This window comes from Pelodiscus sinensis, chromosome 2 (assembly GCF_052426305.1).
Source record: "Pelodiscus sinensis isolate ZL-2025 chromosome 2, ASM5242630v1, whole genome shotgun sequence".
In the NCBI taxonomy this organism is placed as follows: domain Eukaryota; kingdom Metazoa; phylum Chordata; order Testudines; family Trionychidae; genus Pelodiscus; species Pelodiscus sinensis.
Genome location: NC_143053.1, coordinates 41,739,811 through 41,763,709, shown reverse-complemented (window position 1 = coordinate 41,763,709; position 23,899 = coordinate 41,739,811). Strand labels below are relative to the sequence as shown.

The window sequence follows — 23,899 nt, the reverse complement described above, 5'->3', positions numbered from 1 at the left end:
GGTAAAGGTTAGTGGGGTCACTCCTCACTTATAGGGCACAGTGAGTCCATGAAGTGCCACACTTGCTTTCACAAAAGGTGTGAAATACCTTAATTTTACATAATAAGTCTAGTGAAGACACCCTTACAAAGGAAGCATGTCATTTACCTTTGCATCCCTGACAACCCCTCTTCAAATGAAGAACTTGGGAGTCCTGCATCACTTTAAAGACTAACAGATTAATTTGGGCATAAGATTTCATGGGCAAAGACCCACTTCATCAGATGCATACAAGGTCTTTGCCCTTGAAAGCTTATGCCCAAAAACATCTACCTTTAAGGCACCACAGGATTCCGCGTTGTTTTTGCAGCTACAGACTAACACAGCTACACCTTGGAGACTCTTCAAATTTAATGTCTGGCTCTTACCTGCACATTGACTCTTCCCATTCCAGGGTCAACAAGATTACATTATTTGCCCAGGTCCAGCCCCAGGGATGTTAAATTTTGATTAATTGGCTAATCGAGTAGCTGAAATTTGCATCGACTATTCAATTAGTCAATAAGGGCACCGTCACCTTTGAAGTGTAGCAACAGCCCCAGGTCTGTTGCTACACTTCAAAGGTGAGAGCACCATGGGGAGCACAGGGCCAGCAGGGCACTCAAGTAGCCCCCACTGACCCCTTGCTCCCCACTGTGTTTGAAAGCGGCAGCACCGCATGGAGCCCAGGGTCAGCAGGGGAGTCCCCAGCTGGCCCCGGGCTGTACGTGGCATTTCAAAACAGTGGCACCATGTGGAGTCGAGGGTCTGGCCCCAGGCTCCATGCAGCGCTGCCACAATGAAGCACCCCGTCCTCTTGCCCCACCCTTGCTGCCTCTATCGAAAGAGGCAGCAAGGGTGGGGAAGTGACTAGTCGACTAGTGTGTTGATTGGATAGAAGTGCTGTGGGCTCCTCGCAGGGCTGGGGCACGGCAGAGGAAGCTTCACGTAGCTCCCCCACTGCCCTGTTTGGCCTGGGGGTGGGGGAGTGCACGAAGCCTCCTCCACTCTCCCCCGCACCACGCGAGCAGTGTGCAGTGCTTCAAAGCACCATGTGCTCCTGGCAGGGCGGAAGGAGGCTGCCCCGCATCCAGGTCAATTAGTGAAGCCTTCTCTGCTCTGCCCCCATCATGCGCCATGCACTACTCGGAGGGTGGTGGTAGAGCGGTGAAGGCTTCGGGCACTGGATCCACCTGCTTGGCAGGCCAGATCTGACCCACGGAGGCCCTTTTGCCCACCCCTGAGTTAGAGACAATCGTGTAGCCACTAACATACAGAAAAAGAAATGGAACCTGTGATTGTTAGAATTGGAACTCTGCTTGCTCTTTGCCATTCCCACTTTGGATACCAGATGCAGTGACGGAAGAAGAGTAACATAGTCCATTATAATTATGTCCCCAGAACAGCGAGAGTTTTGAACTACAGTGTCATTTTGTAGTTACAATGTCCAAATTAGTGTTCAAACATTTGGAATTTAACCAGAATACGTCAAAAGACTCAGACAAGCCACTTTAATAATAGGCCAATTTTTATTGGTAGTTAAAATCATATTTGTTTCTTCATGAAGTGCAAGATGCACCATGAAACCAAAATACAGGAGGTTGTGTTCTTAAATACACATTGGTTAAGCAATGCTACTTTTTGGCGAAGTGCTGTATTTTGTTGTTGTTCAGCTTCTATCAAATTGCCTATTCAAACAAAGAGCCAGACAACCTTAATATCAAAAGAACTGCTACACATAGAGAAAGTGGCCCCAGAACGAAGCTGCCATATATGCATAGATTGATGTACAGTATTTATCTTCTCTGAAATCTCCCTTTTGAATGTTCAAGTTTGTGGTATAGAAGTTAAACCTAGAAGGCACAATTTTGTTTACAACACATCTGTCTATTGACTGATACATACAGAAACACAGTTTCAACAAAATTAATGAATCAGCATCTGAGACAGTGAAAGGCCTCCAGGTTTACAAGAAACAATATGTTTTACTACTGTTCAAAAACCATATAAAAGCCACACAACTTACATACTACTAGAGAACAACAACAAAAATCTGCCCAAGAACTCCAGGCACAAAACAGAACAAGTAACATAAATATGCAAGATAAAAATTAACCAAAAAGTCACTGATGAAGTACTGTATATATATATCATACAAAATAGCCTGGTTTCCAATAGTAAGAATTGAGAGGCACAGCTTTTGTGCAACAAAACAATTTATATCCTGAAAGATATAGAATTTTCATCACTAGAAAGATATCCAGTAATATAGTATAAAAGGATTAGTATCTCCCAGTTTTTAGGAGCAGTCTAAAATTGCATTTACTTGCCAACTAAACAAAGGAGGCTCCAATTCTAATGCTTGGGAGCCATGCACTCTTTCCACCTCCCCCTAAAAAGTTAAAGGATTACAAAACCCTTTCAATTCAAAGAGGTGGAGATTCTATCTTCCTTCATTTAACTTTAGGAAAATCAAAGTGGAAGGAAAGTAGCTATTTAGGAAGAGAAAAATTAAAACAAGGAATCTCCTGAGCTGCAAAATGTGAGTATGTGCACTTGTATATGGAGGAAGCAGATGAAAGAAGGACAAAAGGAAAAAGCTGAAATGAAAAGGAATTATACCAGAAGAGAAGTTAAGATCTTAGCGAACAAATGAGAGAAATTCTAGGAATCAGAGATTGGTGAAGCTACAAAATTATTCTTGTATAAATAATTGAGCTTTAGGCCAGGAAAAGATCACTGTATAAACTCGATATGCATCACTAAAAAAAGAAGAGTTAAGAACATCAACAAAAATCCTCTACATTCTGAATTGGCTTTAAGCACTTAGACTCATGCATAATCACTTAAAAGCAAAACCTATATATTCCATATCACTGGAAGTTTTAAAGAACAAGTTAAACTAAACACTTTCAGGGATGACCTAGATATATGTGGGTCCAGCCTAAGCACAGGGGGCTAGACTATATGACCTCCAGGCATTACTAGGAATATACCCCAGTAAGATGATAGGAATACAAACAAACGCAATACAGATAGGACTACATTTACAGATCTACAGAGTAGTTAAACTATTAACTAAAACCAGAAAACATGGAAGTATTTGAAGGGAATTGGAGACAGACAGCTATTTGCTACAGGATTAGGAAGATGACTTTCCACGGGCGTTTTACCTGCATCTATTATAGGCAGTGCTACTCATAATGAAAAATTACTGTAAGGCATTAGGTAAACATCTGGCCATATATCAAAGAACATTTCATAAGTTTGAAATAATTCTTAAGCATTATTGGTCTCATCTAATCACAAAAATTCAAGTCACCCATATACACGTCTTATAGTGTTGAGGCTTTTCTACGTTTCAGCTGGGAAGACATTGTTGAATGTGACCAACATTTATGCGCCTTAGCAACAAATGCAGGAGAAGCAGTGATTGCAGATGAAACACTGGAAACTAAAGAGGAAGAATAAAACTCCACTATTCTCCTCTCTTTCTCCCCCCCGCCCCCAATTCCCCAATTTACTCAATTCACAGGAAGGATCTGTTATGGTTGATTTTGTAGTGTGGCTGCCTAGAAGTACCTGCACTGTTAAATTGGGTACCTTTCAAGGCATGTTTTCTTCCAGAAGGTCATGCAAGATTTACAAAAATTAAGATGTTTAAAGTTCTGTATTTTTCCCCACTAGTCAATTAACATCCAATTATTCTTCTGTTTTTATGCTGCACGAGCAATGTAACGTCTACTAGCAATGTAGCTCTGCATCTACAATTTTATATAGTCTTCTAGTACTGCTTAATTCTGGAAGACCAGTAGTGTCATAATGTATTGACATAATGTTATGTCTTTCATTGTTTCTCAGACTTCCTTCTCTCATTGGGAAAAAGTTAGGAGGGGTGAAAATCTGGAAACAGGTTTTCTGTCCAGTAGTTTGCAAGTGGTTCAAATTAATCATTTGAAATTAATTAATTTGAAATTAATTGATCAACTTGAGGCTGTAATCAGCAGCTTGGAAGCCCATCCATACTCACCATCCCCCAGAATACGTTCTACAGAAGGTGTAGTTATGGATGGACCTGTTGTAGAAGACAATCACTGTAGCCCTTTCTTCTTGGCTCAGACTACAGATACTTACCCAAACTTTATTTAGTTTATGTAATGGACCTTTAAAAAAAAGGGAGGGGGAGGGGAAGGGGAAGAACAGGGCAGAGGGAAGAATAAAAGAGTGTAGGCTGTATGAATTGAAATACTGATGGACTCTCTGGGTTAAATGTCTATATTAAGCCATAAGTCTACTTTTCATTTCACGCCATGTAAGGCACAGTGTTATCTCTTATCAGCTGGACATTTAACTCTCTTGTTCTGCTTATATGAAATATTTGACAACTCTAATTGAACTTACATATGTTTAATGTAAGTAGATAAAATCTAAATTGAAATTAGAGTTATCCTTCTTTCACTAAGAATTTAGTGATTCCTACTTCAAGTCCATTGGCAAGTATAGCCTTTTAATGCTTATGTTAAGAGTATATCTGTGCACATGGTATATACAAACATACAAAACTGTCAAAATTACTGGCTATTCAAATGTATGGCTGATCCCAATAATTTTGTAACTTCATTCTGATTAAACAAGAGATATGACTGAAGAATGCATGTTCCACCTTTGTTAGAGCTTTCTTTTAAAACCCATCCATACGTCAAACTGTAGTTAAAAACCATCACTCTCACACACTCATTTTCAAGACACTGAAATATTTAAGATAACCATTTAAAGGCATGTTGTGATACACTATATGTAAATACAGTTTCAAACTAATGTAACACTAGTCACAAATGTGTTCAAATGATTGATGATCAGCTTCAGGCTGACCATACCTTCATTATCTACACACTGAAACAAGAGAAAGCTAAGAATAATTAACCGACAGGATTAAAACCTCAATGCCTTCAGTAATTGTACTGACGCTGACAAGGCTGGTGAACAAACAATCCATTGTGCTTGATTTGCCGTGAGTGGCAATCCCTGGTAAGATTTTGGCGACGGAGGCTGTTTCTGTTGAGATGGTGTCTTTCACTGTGTTCTTTTACCCACTGGCTCGGCCGAAAACTCTTGGTTCGTTTAAAAAAACTTGAATGAGCAGCAAGAGTGGCGACGTAGCAATGAATATGCTGCCCCATTTCATTTCGTGCTTCCATTCTAAAATTGAACAAATATAGGTTACAGTTCATACAGTTAAACTTCTCTAGATCTGAAAGTGCTATTAAGAGAATGTATTTTCTTTCAGCTGAATGAATATAGATAGGCTTGGAAGGATTAGTTTTGTATCACTAAATATCACTAGACATTAATTACATCACACACACACACTAGGGATATTAGATAGCATGTGATTAAATAGTTGTGTAACTGCATGAAATTTCAGTGGTTACCTGACTATTTGATAGTCCTAGGGGCATAGGGGGTGGCAGCCAGTGCACTCCTAGCACCACTCCCAGGGAGCCCCATGCCACCTCTCATAGGGTGGCAGGCCGGAGCTGGTCTGCAATGGGAGCCAGTTTAAAAACCAGCTCCCTGTGCAGACTGGCTGCCTGCTGGGGTCCGAGCTCCCCGTGGATAAAGGCTGCTCCTCAGCAGCAGCCTCTGTCCGGAGAGAGCTTGGACCCACTGTGGACAGGAACAGCTGTTGTGGACCAGCCTCTGTCCATGGCAGGCCCAGGCTTGCCGCAGACAGAGGCTGCTTTACGGCAGCCTGCCCTGCCCCACCCCCTATGCTGTTGCCTATAACAGGGGGGTACGGAAGATGGAACCACATAACTAGTGCTCAGGGAAATTTACTTTTAAGCCAGCTCCCCCCAGGACTGGCTCCTGCCCGCTCTTTGCTGCCACAGCAAGGAGGACAGGTGAGTCTGCGGAGCTGGCATGCATGGGGAGCCTGCTTGAAAGCCAGCTTCCCACGCATATCAGCTTCCACCTGCCCCCCCCCTTTACCCTCTGTGCTGCTGCCTATCAGAGGCAGCAGAGCAGGACAGAGAAGCATGCTGATCCAGTGCTCATAGGGAGCTGGCTTAAAAGCTGGCTCCCCATGGGCACTGGCTCCCACCTGACAGAAGCAACAAGAGGGGTGGAAGTGTGTGTAGTCAACAAGATTAACCAATAAGCCAAGGCTTATCAGACAATCATGTAGTAAACTACATGCTGACATCCCTAGCACACACAGACTGAAAAAATATCTCTGATGATAAGAATAGAAATGTACAGATAGGCAAAGCAAGTAAAATGTTGCTTGGAAAATTGAGAGCTTACTTCAGGATATTTACTGGATAGACTTTGACATGCGATTTTGACAATTTGTATTTTAAATTATTATAATACTTTGACTCTTTGGATAGCAGTGCGTAATGCCATTAGATTATTGTCTGATGTTCCCAGTCCCTAGCCCTCTCACCCCTAACAATCTCCTGCAACTGGGAGAATTCAATTAGATAAAAATAAAAAAGCCCTTAAAATAAACTGCTATCATCCAAAATTATTAAAAACATTCAAACTCTGCCAAGCCTAAATGTAGAGGTTTACACACATCACTTCACTGGGTGACCCTATCCTACCATACTAGGCATGAAGTTCTCTCCTGTAGTTTCAGAATGTTTAAGGGAGTGAGTTGATAATAGGTCTGTTTTCTGTACCTCACCTTCTCTGTAATGACTATGCTATGTTGCCTTTTTTATTTCTGATTCAATATTTAATCTTTGGGGGCATAATGTGCTTTCCAGCTTGCTAGTCTACATGAACTAATGGCATAATGCCCAAAAGATCATATAATATATTAAATACAGAAAGCAGCATGTACTTCAGTTTCCTCTAAGGAATAAGTAAATATTTACTAGATGTTATGGTGAAAGGTCATCTTGCACACTGATAGTTTGGGCTCTGTGAAAATAAAGGGCCCTAATAAAAGACAGTTTGGATTTTACTACCTGGCTGGCAACCCAAACATGGTGTTCAGAGATAAGACCTCGTAAGTTAGACTACTTATGCCAGTGAAGTCAAACCAGCTGTGTGAAATGTGTAGCAGATATTAAAGATCTTTCTTCAGCCTATCCTTTTGATTCCCTCATGCCTCTTCAAGTCAGACTACTGTAGTCACATCCCATCACACAGTATGGAGGATGCATCACACAGTATGTAAGGGTGGGAGAATGCATCAGAAAAGTGTCTTTCTTTCCACCCCTACAGCCTGAAGGACAGTGTTTGAGGGTGGTTGCTGTATTTTTACAAAGTTTTGTAACACACAAGCTTTCTAAGAACCTCTCCAATAAGGTAGCCTTATGCGTGGGACATTATTTGTACAGCAGGCTCTCTTCTGGGACACAAAGTGGTTATATGCAACTTTTAAGAATCATCCAAAAAGGGTGGTGGTCAAAAGTTTGGAAGTGCATGCCTTCCCTATACTCAAGGCACAGGAAAATGGGACCCTCAGGAAGTCAGTTATAACAAATTTAGCCCTATATGGCTCTAATTGTTCCAACTAGTGGAACGACCTTACACCAATGGAAAAATCTGTCTAGTCTAGTAGAACATCCTGCCATGCCCCTGGTCTGTCTCCTATCCTCCATGCCAGCAGCGCTTGTGTGTGTTGGAGCAGATTCCCCGGCTTCCCTTAACCGCCTACCAGTAAAGAGTTGCAGCCAAAATACATTCTTTTTGTGCTGATCTGGTGGCACAAAGTGAATGGATTGAAGGAAATGGCCCCAAGATGAATTTTGCTGAATTTCTATCCCAGCATTATATCCCTTTATGGATTATTGAAACTGACAAAGAGCCAGTCAGCATAATGTCCAACTTAATGTTCTGACCTTCACTCACCCTAATTATTTCACACTGTAATTTAGGGATGTTAAGTAGTAATTAATTTGCTAGTTGAGTAATCAATGGAATTTCCATTGACTACTCAATAAGCACTTCTGCGTTCCGCCTTTAAAATGTGCATTTCAAAGTTGGAATTCTTCGTGCATCCCAGGGCCAGAGGGAAGTCCCGCTGATTTCAGGCTCCACGCGAGTGCTTCCGCTTTGAAATGCACAAGAGCTCGCAGCGGGGCTCTCGTACATTTCAAAGGCGGAACAGGGAAGTGTACAAGAGCCCCCAGCATTTGTTTATTGGATAGCTGACTAGTCCTTTACATCCCTACTGGAATTGCTCTTATATTTTCCTTTTATACAGATCAACTGAACAGGCATGTAGTTTCCTGTAATGATTGTACTACCACTGGCCAGATATGACTGTATTAAGCCAGTTTTAGAAGCAACATGTCAGAGCTGAAACTTTGAATTAAGACAGTACTAAGGGAATTTCTGGCTCAAGCACAGTTATGGTAGCACAAATACAACCACTACAACAATAAAACCATAACAGATTGAGCAATGGTAGGCTAATTGTTTATGCCTTGAGCATGTCTTTGACTCATGTCATCAGCCAAAGAAATGCATTAATAGCTTATTAATACAGATGTGGATTTCATATTGTCCATCGCCATAAGCCAGTGTATGTATTAGTGAGCCACTGATGTACTCGGATACCCAGCCACCTACCCACCTTGCCTGGTTTCCTGATGGAAGGGGAATGTAAACATAGCAGGAGATGGAGTTAGTTGACCTGTGCTCTGAAATTCATATGGATATTTGCTTCAGTGGAGATGGACTCCAAGTAAAAGCTCACAAGACTTGAACCCTAAAGATTCTTAACCAATAGTCAACATTTGTAAAAGCCACTCATGTACTTAGCAGTATATTTTGCTCGTGATAAAGAATCAATTAGAATTGACCAGGAATCTTAAGTTGAAACTGAGGTTAGTCTTAAAAAGGGTAGTTTTGATCCACAAGTCTAGTTACAAAGCAAACTGAACAAACAAAAAGAGTACTGTCCCAAAGCAGTAGTACTTACTGTGCCAGTGTGACTTAAGCAGCTTTTCCTGGCCCTACAATGTTAAATGGCCAACCATTAAACAAACAACTAGAGACTTCAAGACAACAGTTCACTGTATTGTCAGCTTAGTTGAACAATTATATCCTCTCTCAGTTACTAAATTTCCTCTCAACTTTAAACTTTTAGAGAGTGTCAGTCACAATTTGTTCTCCAAAATAACTATCTTATACATGAAATTATGACAAATATTTAGCCCAGGTCCTCAGAAGAAGGCTTTTAGGCACCTAATTGCCATTAAGTTTCATAAATATTCAATAGCAATACTTGGGCCACATCCTCAGCTGAATGCACAATTCCATTGAATTCAGAGGAATGATATTGATTTACATCAAGTGAGTATCTCATCCTTTAATTTGATTATATATTTAAAGTAGCACTGCATTATAAAAAGGTGCCAGATGTAGTTCTGAAATAGTTTACACCAGTATCCCTAAATTTTTCAAGGCCATCACAAGAATTCCATATCTGACTTTGAGGAAAAGGAGAAGGCACCAGACCCATCTACTCTGTACTGACACTCAAATTCTCATTCAAATTTCACCATCTTCATTTTGCAACCATTACTGTTAAATTGTTGTTCCTCACTACATTCTTATAAACTAGTCTTTCCTGTTTTCATTGTGTCCCAATGCATGGGGACAGTATTAGGGGCACCTTACAGTTGTGAAATTTCTTCAGAGCCCAATTTTCAGAGGTGCTGGGTACCCATGGCTCCCACTGACTTTAACTAGAGTGGTGGTACTCAGGATCTCCCAAACAGACCCTTGATCCCAAGAGCACAGCGCTTCAGTGTCTGCCCCATGCTTGTTAGCCACTGCCTCATGTCACTTTCCAAAACAAAATGAAAGAAAATGGGTGAATTTTATTTTAAGTCTTGCTAACCATGTATGAGAATGAGGCTGCCACTGAAGTCAGCAGTAATTACTTGCATATTGCTACACATAAAACCAATCTTACCATAAGATGATCCTTGGTCATTCTTATTACAGAGGATGAACTCTAGAAGCAGGCCAATTTGTCCAGGCCTTCTGAACAAGGTCCGCAGGAATTACATTAGTATTTCTCAGAATGTGAGCATATGGGGAAAATACTTGGGGTCATAATGGAAATATTTTTGCTACATCAACATTTTTGCTTCCTCTACTAGGCAAATATTGCATTATAGGTTTGTGTCTCTGGCCATTCTGCCTGGTCACCTCCTTAGGATTCAGACCCTAGTGGAAGAATAGTTTCTGACTTTAACAAGAAAATAATATTGTTTATTGGTGACTTTCCGAACCCAAACATCTATACAGCAGTTAAAATAGCCCCTTCACCTGAGCCCTATCTATTGGCATTGATCAGCTATGGGTTTTTAACTGCAGTGTAGGTGTACCCCCAGACTTCCTGTGACTTGATCTTAGATAAATCACACATTCTTCCCTGTCCCCAGTTCTTAGTCTCTGCAATGGAGACAGTACTTCCTCCACTCAAAGAGTGGTTGTGAGGACATCACTAGTGTTTGCGAAGCACTTTAGATACTACAGGGGTGGGGGCCAAGTACCTTTTATCATTTTTATTGCTCTCTTTTGGTTTAGAAATCTGATCTATAAAGAAAAATTTAAAAACGGTGCGTGTTTAGTCTTAAGAAAAGATGACTGAAGGGAGACCTGAATACAGTCTTCAAATACCTTAAGTGCTGTTATAAAGAGGAGGGTGTGCCTTTGTTCTTCGGTACATACTGAAAGTAGGACAAGTAGTAATGGGCTTAATCTGAAGCACAGTAATGTTAGGTTACCTATTAGAAATTTTTCCTAACTATAAACTAGTTAAGCACTGGACTAGGTTTCCAAGAGAGACTGTGAAAACCCCGTCACAGGAGATTTTTAAGAAGAGGTTAAACAAACACCTGCTGGAGATAGTTTAGGTATTTGGTCTTGCTTCAACATTGGAGACTACGTTAGATGCATTTCTGGAGGTCCCTTGCGCAGCTACATTTCTAGGAGGCACCTGGATAGGATATTTTATCGTGTCAGTAACTTCCTCTGACTTCAACAGGAATGGAGTATACAACTTATGGGGTAAGTTAGACCCCAGAAGTATTAATTATAATCCCAAGATCAGACATCTGATTATTCACTCCTAGCATGGCCACAATGTAGAACAGTTTAAGAAAAAAGGCATAAAGCTATGATCATCTTATCTTAAAATGTTGAGAGTATTTGTGCTTTGTTCAATCACTTAGAACTGAAGCTTCTAATGAATTCTTAAGGCATTTGGGCTAAGAAAGTTGCAGCTAGGTATTTACTCTGTTCCTTTGTATTCAGCAGTAATTCATAGCTTGTGTATTTACATCATATTGGCAATAGGAAAAAAAAGAGGGAGGCTTACCTTGGACTATTTGGATTATGAAACTCCTCATCGCCACAGCTAGTTTCATTTAGACTGTGACAAGTATTATGAACAGCATATACAGACATGCTGGGATGTTCAATTAGAAGGTTCTCCATAGGACTGGTTTCCACCTTGATAGTGGTTAATCCACCTGCAGTAAAACATGGGGGAGGGGTAATAAACCAGCTCTCCTCCATGGGGCATGAGTCAAACTGGATGAAGCAAGACTCGCTGGCATCAGCCAAACATTCTAAGGAAGTTGGTAAACACGAAAAGACTGGGGAGTGGTCAGCAGCTGATGTTTCGCTGATGTTTTCTTCCTCTGTTGCAAAATTAGTGCAAGTGTCTAGTAGAGGTTGTCCATTGTTCCAGTTGCCAGTTTGAGAGTAAGCCATCACAGATACATGATTGCACGAGGAAGAGATCAGCAAGTTCATGTGAAGTAAATAGAGGATAAAACAAACAAACAAACAAAAAATCTATCAGTATGTACACAAACATCTTACAAATAAAACAAAATAGAGGTTTTCTGGAAACTCTTCCCCAAGTCAGATATAAACATCAAGAGTATTGCCAGAAAAGTGATACAGTTGTGTAATACAGATTGCTCAGTGTCAAATAAATATTATTCATACAAGTAGTTCTACTAATCTCTAAATTTGTTAGTCTCACGAAACTGATGTCAGTTTCCCTAGTCAAATTACACGTTTTGTAGTTCATTGTTTTATACAAATCCATATTATTTACACTTAGGCTAAAAATTCCTTTGGAGCTGCTTGTTTCCTTATACAAAGTATGATAAAAATAACTGCCTGCTTCCTGCTGTAGAGGTTATATTTAACAAACATCTTACCTATAAAGTCAACCAGAATCCATTCTTCATCTTCTTTTTCACTGAACTCTGGCTCTTGGCTGGACAAGTTATTGATTTCTCCCACAAACATATTATTCAGCCTCTGGAACATTACTAAGGCAAGAATGAGACTTTGGCTAGTAAGTCTTTGTATCCAAAAATTCAAGAGAAGGGCTCACACTTATATGAGCAAACTGGCAGAGACCCAAGATTAAAGTGCATAGATGCTTTATCAGCTTACGTACAGAACACGGAGAGTCATGGTTTGTAAACAGTTTACAGAAAACCTGCAAAGAAGAAAAAAGTGGTCTTAATGCTAAAGCAATCAATCTATTTGTAAGTGACAAGTCAGAACTTAGACAGGGCCAGCTTTTGACAGCAGGTTTTGGGGAATAGCCTGCATGACTCAAAGCATTTCCCCATGAGGCAATAGAACATTTTTTCATAGGCCCATACCATCTCCACCAACAATGTCAACCACAAGAAGAGGTCTGATGGAGCAGAGACCTAGCAGGGCTTGGTTCCCTAAAGCCCTCCACCTGCATTCTGCCAACATGCAAAAGTCTGCATAGATCCTGGCCCCATCCCCAAAGATCTGCAGGATCTGAGAGAGATAAGGGCCACAAATGCAGAGACTCTGTATCCTAGAATTCTGGCAAAAGGGACTCCAAGAAGAGATGGTACTTTGGACTTCTCCTAGGAACTCTTCCTCCTTCCATGTAAGTGAGGGAAGGGACTCTGCAGAAGAAATGGTATCACCTGAAGCTGTATCACCTACATACTCCATATTGCAGGGGCCGTGGGAAGACTGTAACCCTATGCATGTGTCCCACTCCTGCAAAGAGCCCTCTGCAGGATTCCACTAATGTAGAATGCAGGTAACTGACCCCTCTGTGCTGAGCAGAGAAGGCACTCACTGAGAGCACCACCATGCTTGTGTAGCCCAGGGGGCTCTGCTTAAATGCTAAACACATTACAGAAGAAAGCTTAATCATGTTAATAGCCATGCTAGTGCACCTTTGAAGTGGGATCCTTTCCACAGTGATCAGATACTACAGGGTATTTTCTTCACTCAGTGCAGAGTCAACCTGTAGAGAAGACCAGGACTTTAACAGGGTTCAGAAAAGAGCTAGATAGATTCATAAAGGTTAGGTCTACCAATGGCTATTAGCCAGGAAGGGTAGGAATGGCATCCCTAGATTCTGTTTGTCTGTAAATAGGTGACAGAAGAAGGATCACATGAGGATTATCTGTTGTGTTCCCTCCCTCTGGGGCTTCTGGCATTAACCACTGTTGGCAGACAGGATACTGGGCTAGATGGACCATTGGTCTGACCCAGTATGGCCGTTCTTATGTTCTATTGTGAAGTTCTACAAATACAGGCTGCACCCCCACATTATGAGAACAAAGTTGCGTCCTTACATTTCATTATGAGCAAAATTAATTTCTCAACAGAAGACACTTCCCTAAATATTTAAGAAAGACGATCAGTCTCAGCCTGGACCGTATACATTTTGTGGTTAAAGCTGAAAAAACCCTTAGGTTGTTTAACTATTAAAAGAAAGCTGTCCAAACTCCTGAAATCACCACAACTGTTGCAGTCACTTTGTTTGAACCATTAACATAGTTCAAATGATGCTGTCAGAATGCTATACTTTAAAAGTAATTTAGGCTTTTAAACTACAGTCTTTTATTTTAAGCACCGCTTAAAATATGGTTTTTGTGCAAAAATCAGTGGAGCGTCCACACCTCAAGCATGTTTTTGCGCAAAAAAAAAAAAAATAATAATAATACAGTACATCGACACGACAGAGGACTTTTGCCGGCAGAGTTATTCCTCTCCCCACAAGGAATAACTCCTTTTTGTGCTACAGCTCTTGCGCAAAAAGGCAAGTGTGGATGCTTCACAGCGGTTTCTTGCACAAAAAGAGCCTATCAGAAAAAGCACAGGTGCTCTGATGGACATTCTGTGACTGGCAATCAGAACTTTCTTGCACAAGAGCATCCATGGAGTGTGAAAACACTCTTGTGCAAAAGGTGTGGACATGCTTTTGCACAAGAAGTTTTTGTGGAAGATCTCTTCAGTAAAAAGCTTTTTGTGCAGAAACCCTGCACTATAGACAAAGCCTAAGTGTCCCCTGCTCAGCCATTTCTTGGCAACCACCAGGAGGATAAAAAAAAAAAATCAAGTTATTCCGAAATAACATAGTGTGTGTCTACACTAGAAGCAGTTATTTCAACATAATGTCAAAATAATGGTGAGCTGAAGAACTTCTTACTCTGACTCTGGTAACCCCCATTTTACGAGGAGTAAGGGAAGTTGGAGGAAGTGTTCTGACTTGGACTTTCTGCTGTGTAGACAGCACCAAAAGCCGACATACGCTATTTCAATTTAAGCTATGCAATTGACATAGTTCAAGTTGCATAGCTTATTTCAGCTTGAGCCCTGCTGGGTAGACATGTCCTCAGTGAATGGATGTATTAAATAGTGTTTTGCATGAAAAACAGTTAGTAGCTGAAAAAACTGAGTATCTCCAACTTCAAGAACAGATGTAATCAATTAATCAAGAGAAAGATGAGCTCCAACAAATACTTGAGGGCATAAAGTCTGAGAGAGACCTGCTTAAGACTGAACTGCAAGAAAAAAAAAACTGACATATGCACTGAAAAAAATGCAAAACTTGAATGTGGTCTAGATGAAATAGAACAGAAGAATCTGAATGATGTGGTAGTTCAGGCAGATAACACAGAATTGAGCCATGCAGATAGTATGGAAACAATTGCCTAGGAAGTAAAGGAGCTTCTAGAGAAATTCGGAATGATGGAAAACAAATAGGAGCGTCTCACTACAGTAGCTCTAAATCTGAAAAGTGAACTCAACAGTCAAAAAGCACAAATAGCTGGGGTGCTGACACACCTTTCTTCTGAACAGGCTAAACTAATCAACAGGCTTCAAACTGAAAATGAGAGAATAAGCAATCATCTTCAGAGCTTGTGGAACAAACTCAAGTTTCAGTTCAGCCATGTTTGCTGGAAGAAGGGAGGACACTATACTGGGGATGTGAATGACTAGCTGACTATTCAATAAGCAAATGCTTATCAGATAGTCGACACTAGTCGACTTGTCGCCCCCCCCCCCACCTTGCTACCTTTATCAGAAAGAGGCAGGGGTGGAGGGGGTTGGGAATGAAGGGGGGTGCTTCAAAGCAGCAGCGCCACTTGGGAGCCCTGGGGCCAGGCCCCGGGCTTCACGTGGTGCTGCTGCTTTGAGATGCTGCATGAAGCCCAGGGCCAGCTGGGGACATTTCAAAGTAGCAGTGCCGCATGGAGCCCGGGGTCTGTGGCTTTGAAATGCTGCGTGCAGCCTGAGGCCAGCTGGGAGTCTCAGGCACCATGCGGTGTTTGAAACACTGTGGGGAGCACGGGGCCAGTGGAGGACTGCTTGAGTCCCCCTTTGGGCTGTTGCTACACTTCAAAGGCAGTGACACCCTTATCAACTAATTGAATAGTCAATGCAAATTGCATTGACTATTCGATTAGCCAATTCATCGAAATTTTACATCCCTATACTATACTGCCATTAACAACCATGAAATGGAATTGCTTGATGAGAAAACAGGATGAGCTTTTCTCTCTAACTCAGTGTCTCAAGAGGACTTGTTTGAAATAGGATAAAACAGCTTTCTAAGAGTTAAACCACCATGAATTGCAGCAGAAATTGGATTTCAACATCAAGCGCATTCTCAGAGACATGTCAGAAATAGAACCTGAGATGCTCAGCACAGAGGCTGAACTTCAAGACGAAAAGAAACCTAGAAAAGAAGCCATGCAGATTTTTGGAAACATATTCAGGAAATCATGGTGATGTAGAAAAACTTAAAGAAGGAATAAACCAGGGTTTCCTAACATATGGGTCGGGACCCAAATATGGGTCGCTATTACATTTCAAAAGGGTCACCAAGTGTTCTCCCCAGGTGGCTCTGCCCTCCCTCCTCCCCCCGTTTTTTAATTGTCTTGGGTCACCAAGTCTTCCTGAATTGTCAAAATGGGTCCCCAAATGGAAAAGGTTGGGAACCGCTGGAATAAAGCAAGACAATGAGACACTTTTACAAGTAATTAAATTCTGGACACCTAAAGTCAAGACACTCCTTCAAGCTTCCTCAGATATGGATACCAGAGCTGACATTATTGCAAGGACTCAGAAACTGAACTGAAATAAAGAAAAGGAAAAACTGAAGAGTTACTTGAGCAACTGAAGACAATTAAGAAAGCTGGCACCTTGCAGTGTAGCTAATCTTGCACTAGAAGAAGAAAACTATAGGCTTTTTAACCAATTAAAAGCTACAGAATAAGATATAAAGTTTATGAAAACAAGCCAAAAGCTGGAAAATTGAATAAATAAAGCAGAAAAAAAAATGGCAAGGAGAAGAAAGAGAGAATAGCCATGTTGCAAACAGAGACTAAAAAGAAAGCAGCTGCAAGTGAGCTTATCCAACTTCAGGCTAAATTAAATCAGACCTAGAATTGTCTTTAAAATGCATTAACAGAGAAACAGACTCTCAAGGCAAAATTAGATATAGATGCCACATTGTCAATTTCTTCTTTATACAATCTCAACAATCAGTTGGTGAAAGCTGACATGGAAAGAAGGTATTTAGCCTAGATGGACCATTGGTCATACTAGGTTAAACCGTTCTTTTCTTTTTTTACTATGGCCAAGTGTTTTTCCATCCACCACAACAGCTATCAGCGCACTGACTTGAACAAAGTAGCCACCATAATTTTCTACCATAGAGTGTAGTTACTGCTTAGGCATGTAATCTGCAGTCAGGTTCAGTGTCTTGTGGTCCCTAGAGGTAGAGATATCTGCACAGAAGTATGTCTACAAGGTAAAGTTGTCAGCCCCAAATAGTTACTGACCATAACATTGGTCCCTCTGTAAAATTCATATCAGAGTCATCGTTACTCTAGAGCAGTATTTCCCAGTTGGTGTTCAGCAGAACCTACCCGTCCCCCTCTTAAAGAGACAGAGCGCGGAGGTAATCGTGGTGGCAGGGTTCTTTTTTGTTTGTTTGTTTTTTGTTTTTGTTTTTTGCTTGATGAAACATGGCAGGAGCTTTTTTTTTTTTTTTTTTTTTTTTTTTTTTTTAAGGCAACCCTAGGGATTCCATGGCCAAATAAAATTGGGAAACACTGCTCTAGAGAATGCAATAACTTAATGTGTATATGGCTGAAAATATTACAAATGAACAAAATAAAATTCAATAAAAATGATGCATCTTAATTTATGTACTGTTTTTAGTTTGTTCAGTCAATTTTTTAAACTTTCAGCCAAGAAAATACTAGATGTGTGGAAGTTTAAAAAAAATACTATTGCTAGTTTGAGAAAGGATGAATAGGAGAGAAATAAAATGGATTCTTATAGGAAATCTTAAAATGCAACACCATTCCTATAGCAGGCCAATGATTAGGCCCAGCAGACTTGATAGTGTCTTTCAATGCATAAAACAAATATAATTTGGAGTAACTCAGACTTACTGTAGGTGGCATAATATCCTCTCTGATGTAAAATAATCCGAAACAGTTATCCAGTTCCCATGATGTGTTTGGAATTTTGAATATTGGTGAAATATTAAAAAGGAGGTTCCTCTGGACCGCTTTCAGGATATGTCTACATTACAAAGAAAATTCGGAAAAAGATACGCAAATTGCGAAACACAATTTGCATATCTTTTTCCGCTTTTCTTCCGAAAGAAGCTTTTCCGACAATTGGCCCATCTACACAGGGCCAATGTCGGAAAAAAACCCTCTTTTGGAACATCCCTTCTCCCTCATAGAATGAGGTTTACAGGCATCACAAAAAAAAAGTATCTGCTTTTCCAATTTTTAATTGGAAAAGCAGACGCGTTCCTTGGACACGGCAGAGCTTTTCCGGGATATTCAGAAAAGCTCTGCAGTGTAGACAAAGCCTCAGTGGTAGATGATAGAAAGGTATATATGTAAAATGATCAACTAATCAGTGTACATCAGAATATTTGCAATTTATAGGACATGTAGCTTAGTGAAAAGCCATTCCAAGTCGGGTTTCTGGAAGTCTCTAGGTTCTCGAGCATATCAAGAGACCTTGTCCTTTTGTGCTGGTCAGAATCACTAATGCTTCCTTCAAGATCAAGGACTGTGAATGATGTTCCTGGAAGTATCTAAGAACCACAGAACTGCTTTTTGCTGAAAATATGGATGTTCTTAGATAAAATACATCTCATCCCTCACAGAAAGATTTAATACAAGAGAGCAGGTAGACAAAACACTAAATATTGGGTTGTGGCTCTGGGCCACAGAGGAGTAAGGCCTTATTCACTTGTATGGCTTTGGTATTATGAGCTTTCATGGGCACAGCCCACTTTCTTCAGATGACCAGAGTGTTGGATGTTCTGGACATCTGCAGAAGTGGGTTGTGCCCACAAAAGTTCATGATGCCATCTACATGTTTTGTGGGTCTTTAAAGTGCTACCAGACTATTTGTTGTTTTTTAAGTTTATCCAGTGTAGACTAACTCGGCTACCCCTCTGAAGCTTTTGTATGGCTTTGTTAGCCATGCCCAGATTTCCACACCTCCAAACATACCTGTGTGAGGTCACACCAGATACATGCACACATCATCAGTGAACAAGCTGGTAGAAGAGGGGCGGACAAACCATTGGTTCTTGCCCAATACTCACTGGTCAGCAGGCTGTATCATATAAAGGGAAGAAACTTCACCTTCCAAGCAAGAGAAGCAGCAGCTAATTGTCTACGCCAAGTTAGCTGAACTGTTTCCAAGTACACTTGCACATGTCACCATTATTCCTCTACCTTGCTCATAGGAATGGAGGGGTATCAGCTGCCACACCTGACAGGGGATTGTGATTTTAGGTGGAAACTGCCCAGCAGGTGCAGATTAATTCTCCAGACACAAAGAGCCTGCATTGGGGCAAATAATAAAGAGGATGGTGGAGCGCGGTTGCTTTTAAGAGGAGTTTTTGTCCAGGTCTCTGACCACAGGGCTCAGCCTCAGGCACCTTCCCATTAAGAACCCAGCCCTTGGTTTGGGTGCCCTGACCCAGCTGGCCGTTGCCCTCTCGCCTGTGGCTGAATCATCTCTGGTTTGTGTTATGGATAGGAGCCCCCTTCCCTGGGCGGGGCGCGCAGGACGGCTGGGGTTGGCCACATCTGACTAGAGCGCAAGCAAACCCTGCGTTGGAGGAGGGGAGCGAGAGAAGGTCCCTCCGCTACCAAACAAACAGGCCTCGCAGAGGCAGGAGGCGGCAACCCGACACCTCTCCAGTCCCTGGGCGGGCCGGCTGCCGCGAACTCCACCCTGCGGGCGAGTCCGGGGGCGGGGGAAGAGACAAAAGGGTCAAACTGGGAACACAGCTACTTCGGCGCCTGCGAAGAGGAAGTTCTGAGAACAACAAACAAGCAGATCGGGACCTGCCCCCAGCGCCCGGCGAATCCGGGGCTCCCACCTCCTTAGGGGCAGAATTCAGCACCGCTGCGCGCTGCCGCCTGCGCCCCAACACCCCCGTGCGCGGCACCTCCCAGCTAGGGCGCGGAGAGTGTGGGGGTAGCGCGCGGGCGGAGATGGGCGCTCCTCCGCACTCGGTCTGGGGAGCCCGCAACGCAGCTCTGTCCGCGGCAAGTAGGGACGCCCACAGCTCCCGGCGGGTCACCTGGCACTGGGGTAGCCCGCAGCCCCCCACCCGCTGGGGAAAGCGCCTACCGTACTTATTACAGCCTATAGACAGTGCACCCTCATCCCCAGAAGCAAAGGGACTCCCACAGTTACGCTGCTTAGGCGCGGCGTGTGCTCGTACTCCATAGGGAAAGACCCTCCCATAACAACTACACAAGCCTCGATTTCCAAAGCACGTTCCTATGGGCTTCAGGTGAGTTTGCGGGTGCTCAGCGCCTTGAGCATTCAGACCGCCTGTAACCCCACAAAGAAAGAGTTCTGTCCCTTTCATAAAGTTTCTATCGAGCTAGTGTCCGGTCCAGGACCGAGAGCTATTTTAAGAGTCTCGTGTAGCACGGGGAGAAATACAAGTCAGCCCCACACGTAACGGCGGGACGCACCTCTCCGAGCCCCAGGGGAGGCGAACGGGATCGCCCAGTGCCTGAAGGAAAGCGGGCACTGCGTCAGGCACCCACACCAGCAGCCTGCCCCTACAGAACATGGAGCTCACCTAAAGGCTCTACATGCGAGAGACAGGCAGCAAGACTACCTGCCTCTCCTTCCAGACACAGGCAAAGGTAAATTACTGAGGGTGGCGAAGAACTGCAGTCCCGAAATAGCGACACCTCCGACGCAGCCTGGCAGAGAGAAATTGCGGTCGGTGGCCGCTGGCTTGGGGTCCGAGTCGCGCCCCAGGTCCCGGGGGAGGCCAGTATCAAGCTGCCAGGGCCACTTCCAAACTGGATACAGTTCTTCGCTTCTCACCTTCTAGAGACAGGAGGGGCGACAGGACGGCAGCAATGGCTAGTGAGGTAGATGAGGGACGGCAGCGATGAGCCCCGGCTTTGCAGAGCCGCTCCTGGGGTCCCAAGTCTGGTTACCACCGCCGCCTCCGTCCAACTCGGTTCCCTGCCGAGCCTTTTGTTGTTATAGAACCCAGCGAACAGCTGATCAGCCCCGGCCGCCTCAGGCCCCGCCCCGGCCCCCCGGGGCCGGGCTAGGGTTCAGACCCCACCAATGTGAACAGAGCGGGACTTGGGGCCGCGCCGGGACAGGCTGTCACTAACGCACGTGATCCGGCCCAGAGCCACAGAGAAACTCTGCAGCTAGGAACAAGCCCAGGCAACAAAAGGAGAGATAGAGAGAAGGGGGAGCGGAAAAGAGAGAGAGACCGCAAAAAAGAGATAGATGATGGAGAGGTGACTCGAGAGGAAGAAATAGAGAGGAAAGGCGAAGGGATAGTAAGAGGGCAAATAAAGGAAAAAGAAGGGGAAAGATTTGAAAGAAGTGAGGAAGCACTCACACACCATGGTGATGGACCCTGAGTAAGAGCATAAAAAGAGAGTGAAGGAAGGAGAATAAAATGGAGCTAATAAAAGAGTCAGACAGATGCTTGGATACATTAAGTTGGTATATTATGTACAGAAACTATTGTATGCACAGATACATTATTTAGGCAGAACCTGGTTTCCTACTATGAGTTAGTTTCATGCATAGACACACCAACTCTAAGGTAACCAAAATCAAACTAGTCTGCCTGAACTTTCATTTGCATCAGCTCTTTTCTTAGAATTAAGTATTTGTAGATTTTGGTACAAATTGTACAGTTTATGTGCATTTCAGTTATAAAATAGTTTTCCAAATTGTGGATTTTGTTTTTTCAGGGATTGGGATTTTTTATTTGTTGTTGCAGAGGATTTTTGTTTTGTTTATTTGTTTTTGTTATGTCCTATTTCCAAAATGATTTGGTTAGAAAATGTGATGTGGTTTTGTGGGAGGTATGATATTTTTGACAAGTTTAGGGAGTGGTGAAATTGCTTATTTATTAACAAAAGTCAGCAAGACTGCAGAATTTTTCTTCAAATTCTAGCCATATCTGTAGCTATACTACCATGACCATTGTCTGGTAAGAAACAACTACGAGGACAAAAGGAATAAATGGACCCAGTCTGAAAGAAATATGAGAGGGAGCCACATAAAAACGGGGGAATCCAGTGTCTGGTAATAATGTAAGTAGATGAGATGCAGACAATGCAAAGTCTGGGGGACTGGAACATAATGAAGAAGAGAGGCAGGTATAGAAAAATCTAGATTGCTTGCTCCCACCTCACTAAACAATGTATATTTTAATACATCCAAATGTAAAACCATAACATCTAGGAAAAAATATAGGCTCTACATACAAGGGTAGGTGAGATTATATTTTGGGAAGCAATGACTCAAGAGACTTGGGGATAATCAGATGAACATGAGCTCTTTGTGAAATATTGTGGCCAAAAGGGCTAATGTGATGCCTGGATGTATAAACAGGAATACTAAGAGTAAAAATATATTACCACTGTATTTCATAGGTGTATGAATGCTCCTGGAATACTGTGTCCAGTTCTGGTATGCACTGTTCAATAAGCATGTTGAAAAATTGGAGAAGGTTCAGAGTAGTCACAAGAATGATGAAGGGACTGAAAAAACTTTCCTAAAGGACTGAAGGAAGTTGAAGGCTACGTCTACACAAGTTTTCTTGGCAAAAATATGCTAATGAGGGACTCATTTGCATGAGTCACAATCTGATTTGCATATTTTCTGCCGAGCCATTTTTGCCTGGGGGCTTTTACACAAAAGCAAGCAGTGTGGATGTTTTCTTTTTGTGCAAAACCCCCTTTTCCCGCCAGATTGGTAAACCACCTTTTTTGGGGCATAAGGATCTGGTGGGAAAAGGAGTTTTTGCGGAAAAAGAAAATGTCCACACTGCTTGTTTTTGCGTAAAAACTCCCAGGCAAAAACGGATTGGCAGAAAATATGTAAATCAGATCATGACTCATGCAAATGAGTCCCTCATTTGCATATTTTTTGCTGAGAAAACTCGTAGTGTAGATGTAGCCCAAGGGGTTACTTAATCATATCTACAAATATCTACATATGGAACAATACAGAGTAGGGATGTTAAGTAATGGTTAATTAGCCGATCAAGTAGTCAATGGAATTTCCATCAACTACTTGATTAGTTGATTAAGGGGGGGGGCACTCACTACCGCTGCTGCGGCTCTGTATTTTCAATGTAGTAAGAGCCACTGGGCTCTTACTATATTTACATTGCAGAGCTGCAGCGGGGTTAGCTCCCTGGGGTGGCGCGAGCTAGGACTGAGCAGTCCCAGTTCACACTGGCTCTGGGACCATTGCGGCTCTGTCTCCCCTCTATACCACAGAGATGGTGCTTGGGGGGAACCAGCTTTAAACTGATACAGAGGCAGGTGGGGGGGGGCAAACAGTTGAGTAGTCACGCAACTAGTTGCCTGTCGAGTAGTCACTCGAATAGTTGCTTACATCCCTAGTACAGAGCACCAAGCGCACATACCACAATTTAAGAGCCCCTGGACTAGATAATCGCAATGGTCCCTTCTGGACTTAAAATATGTGACTCTATGAAAAGAAATTACCTAAGTTATACCGGTGAATATAATAGGGGAATCAAGCTTTTGTTTTGAGTATCCAGAAGTTCTAGAAAGTTTTTTAGAAGGAAGCAGAGCCCATCCATTGCACCCTGCAGAGCCCATCCATTGCACTCCTCAAAAAGCAATTTTAAGACAGTCTATAAAATCAAAGGAAATTCTCAGGAAAAAACCCACTAAGTGTGAAGTTAAAATTGAGCAGGAACAGACTGTTTTTTGAAAACACCATAAAGTAGTGTTACTGTAAAAAAAATACAAAGCTATACTATGGAAAATCTGGTCACCAAAATTAATGATCACCAACCCCCCTCCCCCCCCACACCTACACATTATAAAGTATGGAGATACATAGTTGAAATTATCCATGTAATCTTAACTCTACCCCACACCAATGCCTCAATTCCATATTTTCTTCCTAAATCATCCTTCTCATCTATTTTTGCAAGTCATGGTGTATAGTTAAAGAATTTTCATGAAGTTTTTGTCTTCATTTTCATAAAGGCTTCATTTTCAGA

At 42.3% G+C, this 23,899-nt stretch overlaps 1 protein-coding gene across 9 annotated transcripts in view; it reads right to left on the bottom strand.

Annotated features, from left to right (window-relative positions):
* Window positions 1–1,528: 1,528 nt before the first annotated feature.
* The window catches only part of TP53INP1 (tumor protein p53 inducible nuclear protein 1), a 59,670-nt gene continuing 37,299 nt past the window's right edge, over window positions 1,529–23,899 (bottom strand). For 3 of the 9 annotated variants that reach the window (XM_075920350.2, XM_075920352.2, XM_075920355.2), the window contains 4 exons: window positions 13,245–13,315; window positions 12,228–12,514; window positions 11,372–11,720; window positions 1,529–5,217 (listed from right to left, as the gene is read on the bottom strand). In XM_075920350.2, the coding sequence (XP_075776465.1) occupies window positions 4,968–5,217; window positions 11,372–11,720; window positions 12,228–12,339 (711 nt within the window). In that variant the 5' untranslated portion in view covers window positions 12,340–12,514; window positions 13,245–13,315 and the 3' untranslated portion in view covers window positions 1,529–4,967. Of the gene's footprint in view, window positions 5,218–8,959; window positions 8,994–11,371; window positions 11,721–12,227; window positions 12,515–13,244; window positions 13,316–20,449; window positions 20,920–23,899 lie in introns of those variants that run through there. The other 6 variants (XM_006134065.5, XM_075920357.2, XM_075920358.2 and 3 more) reach the window with 6 other exon arrangements.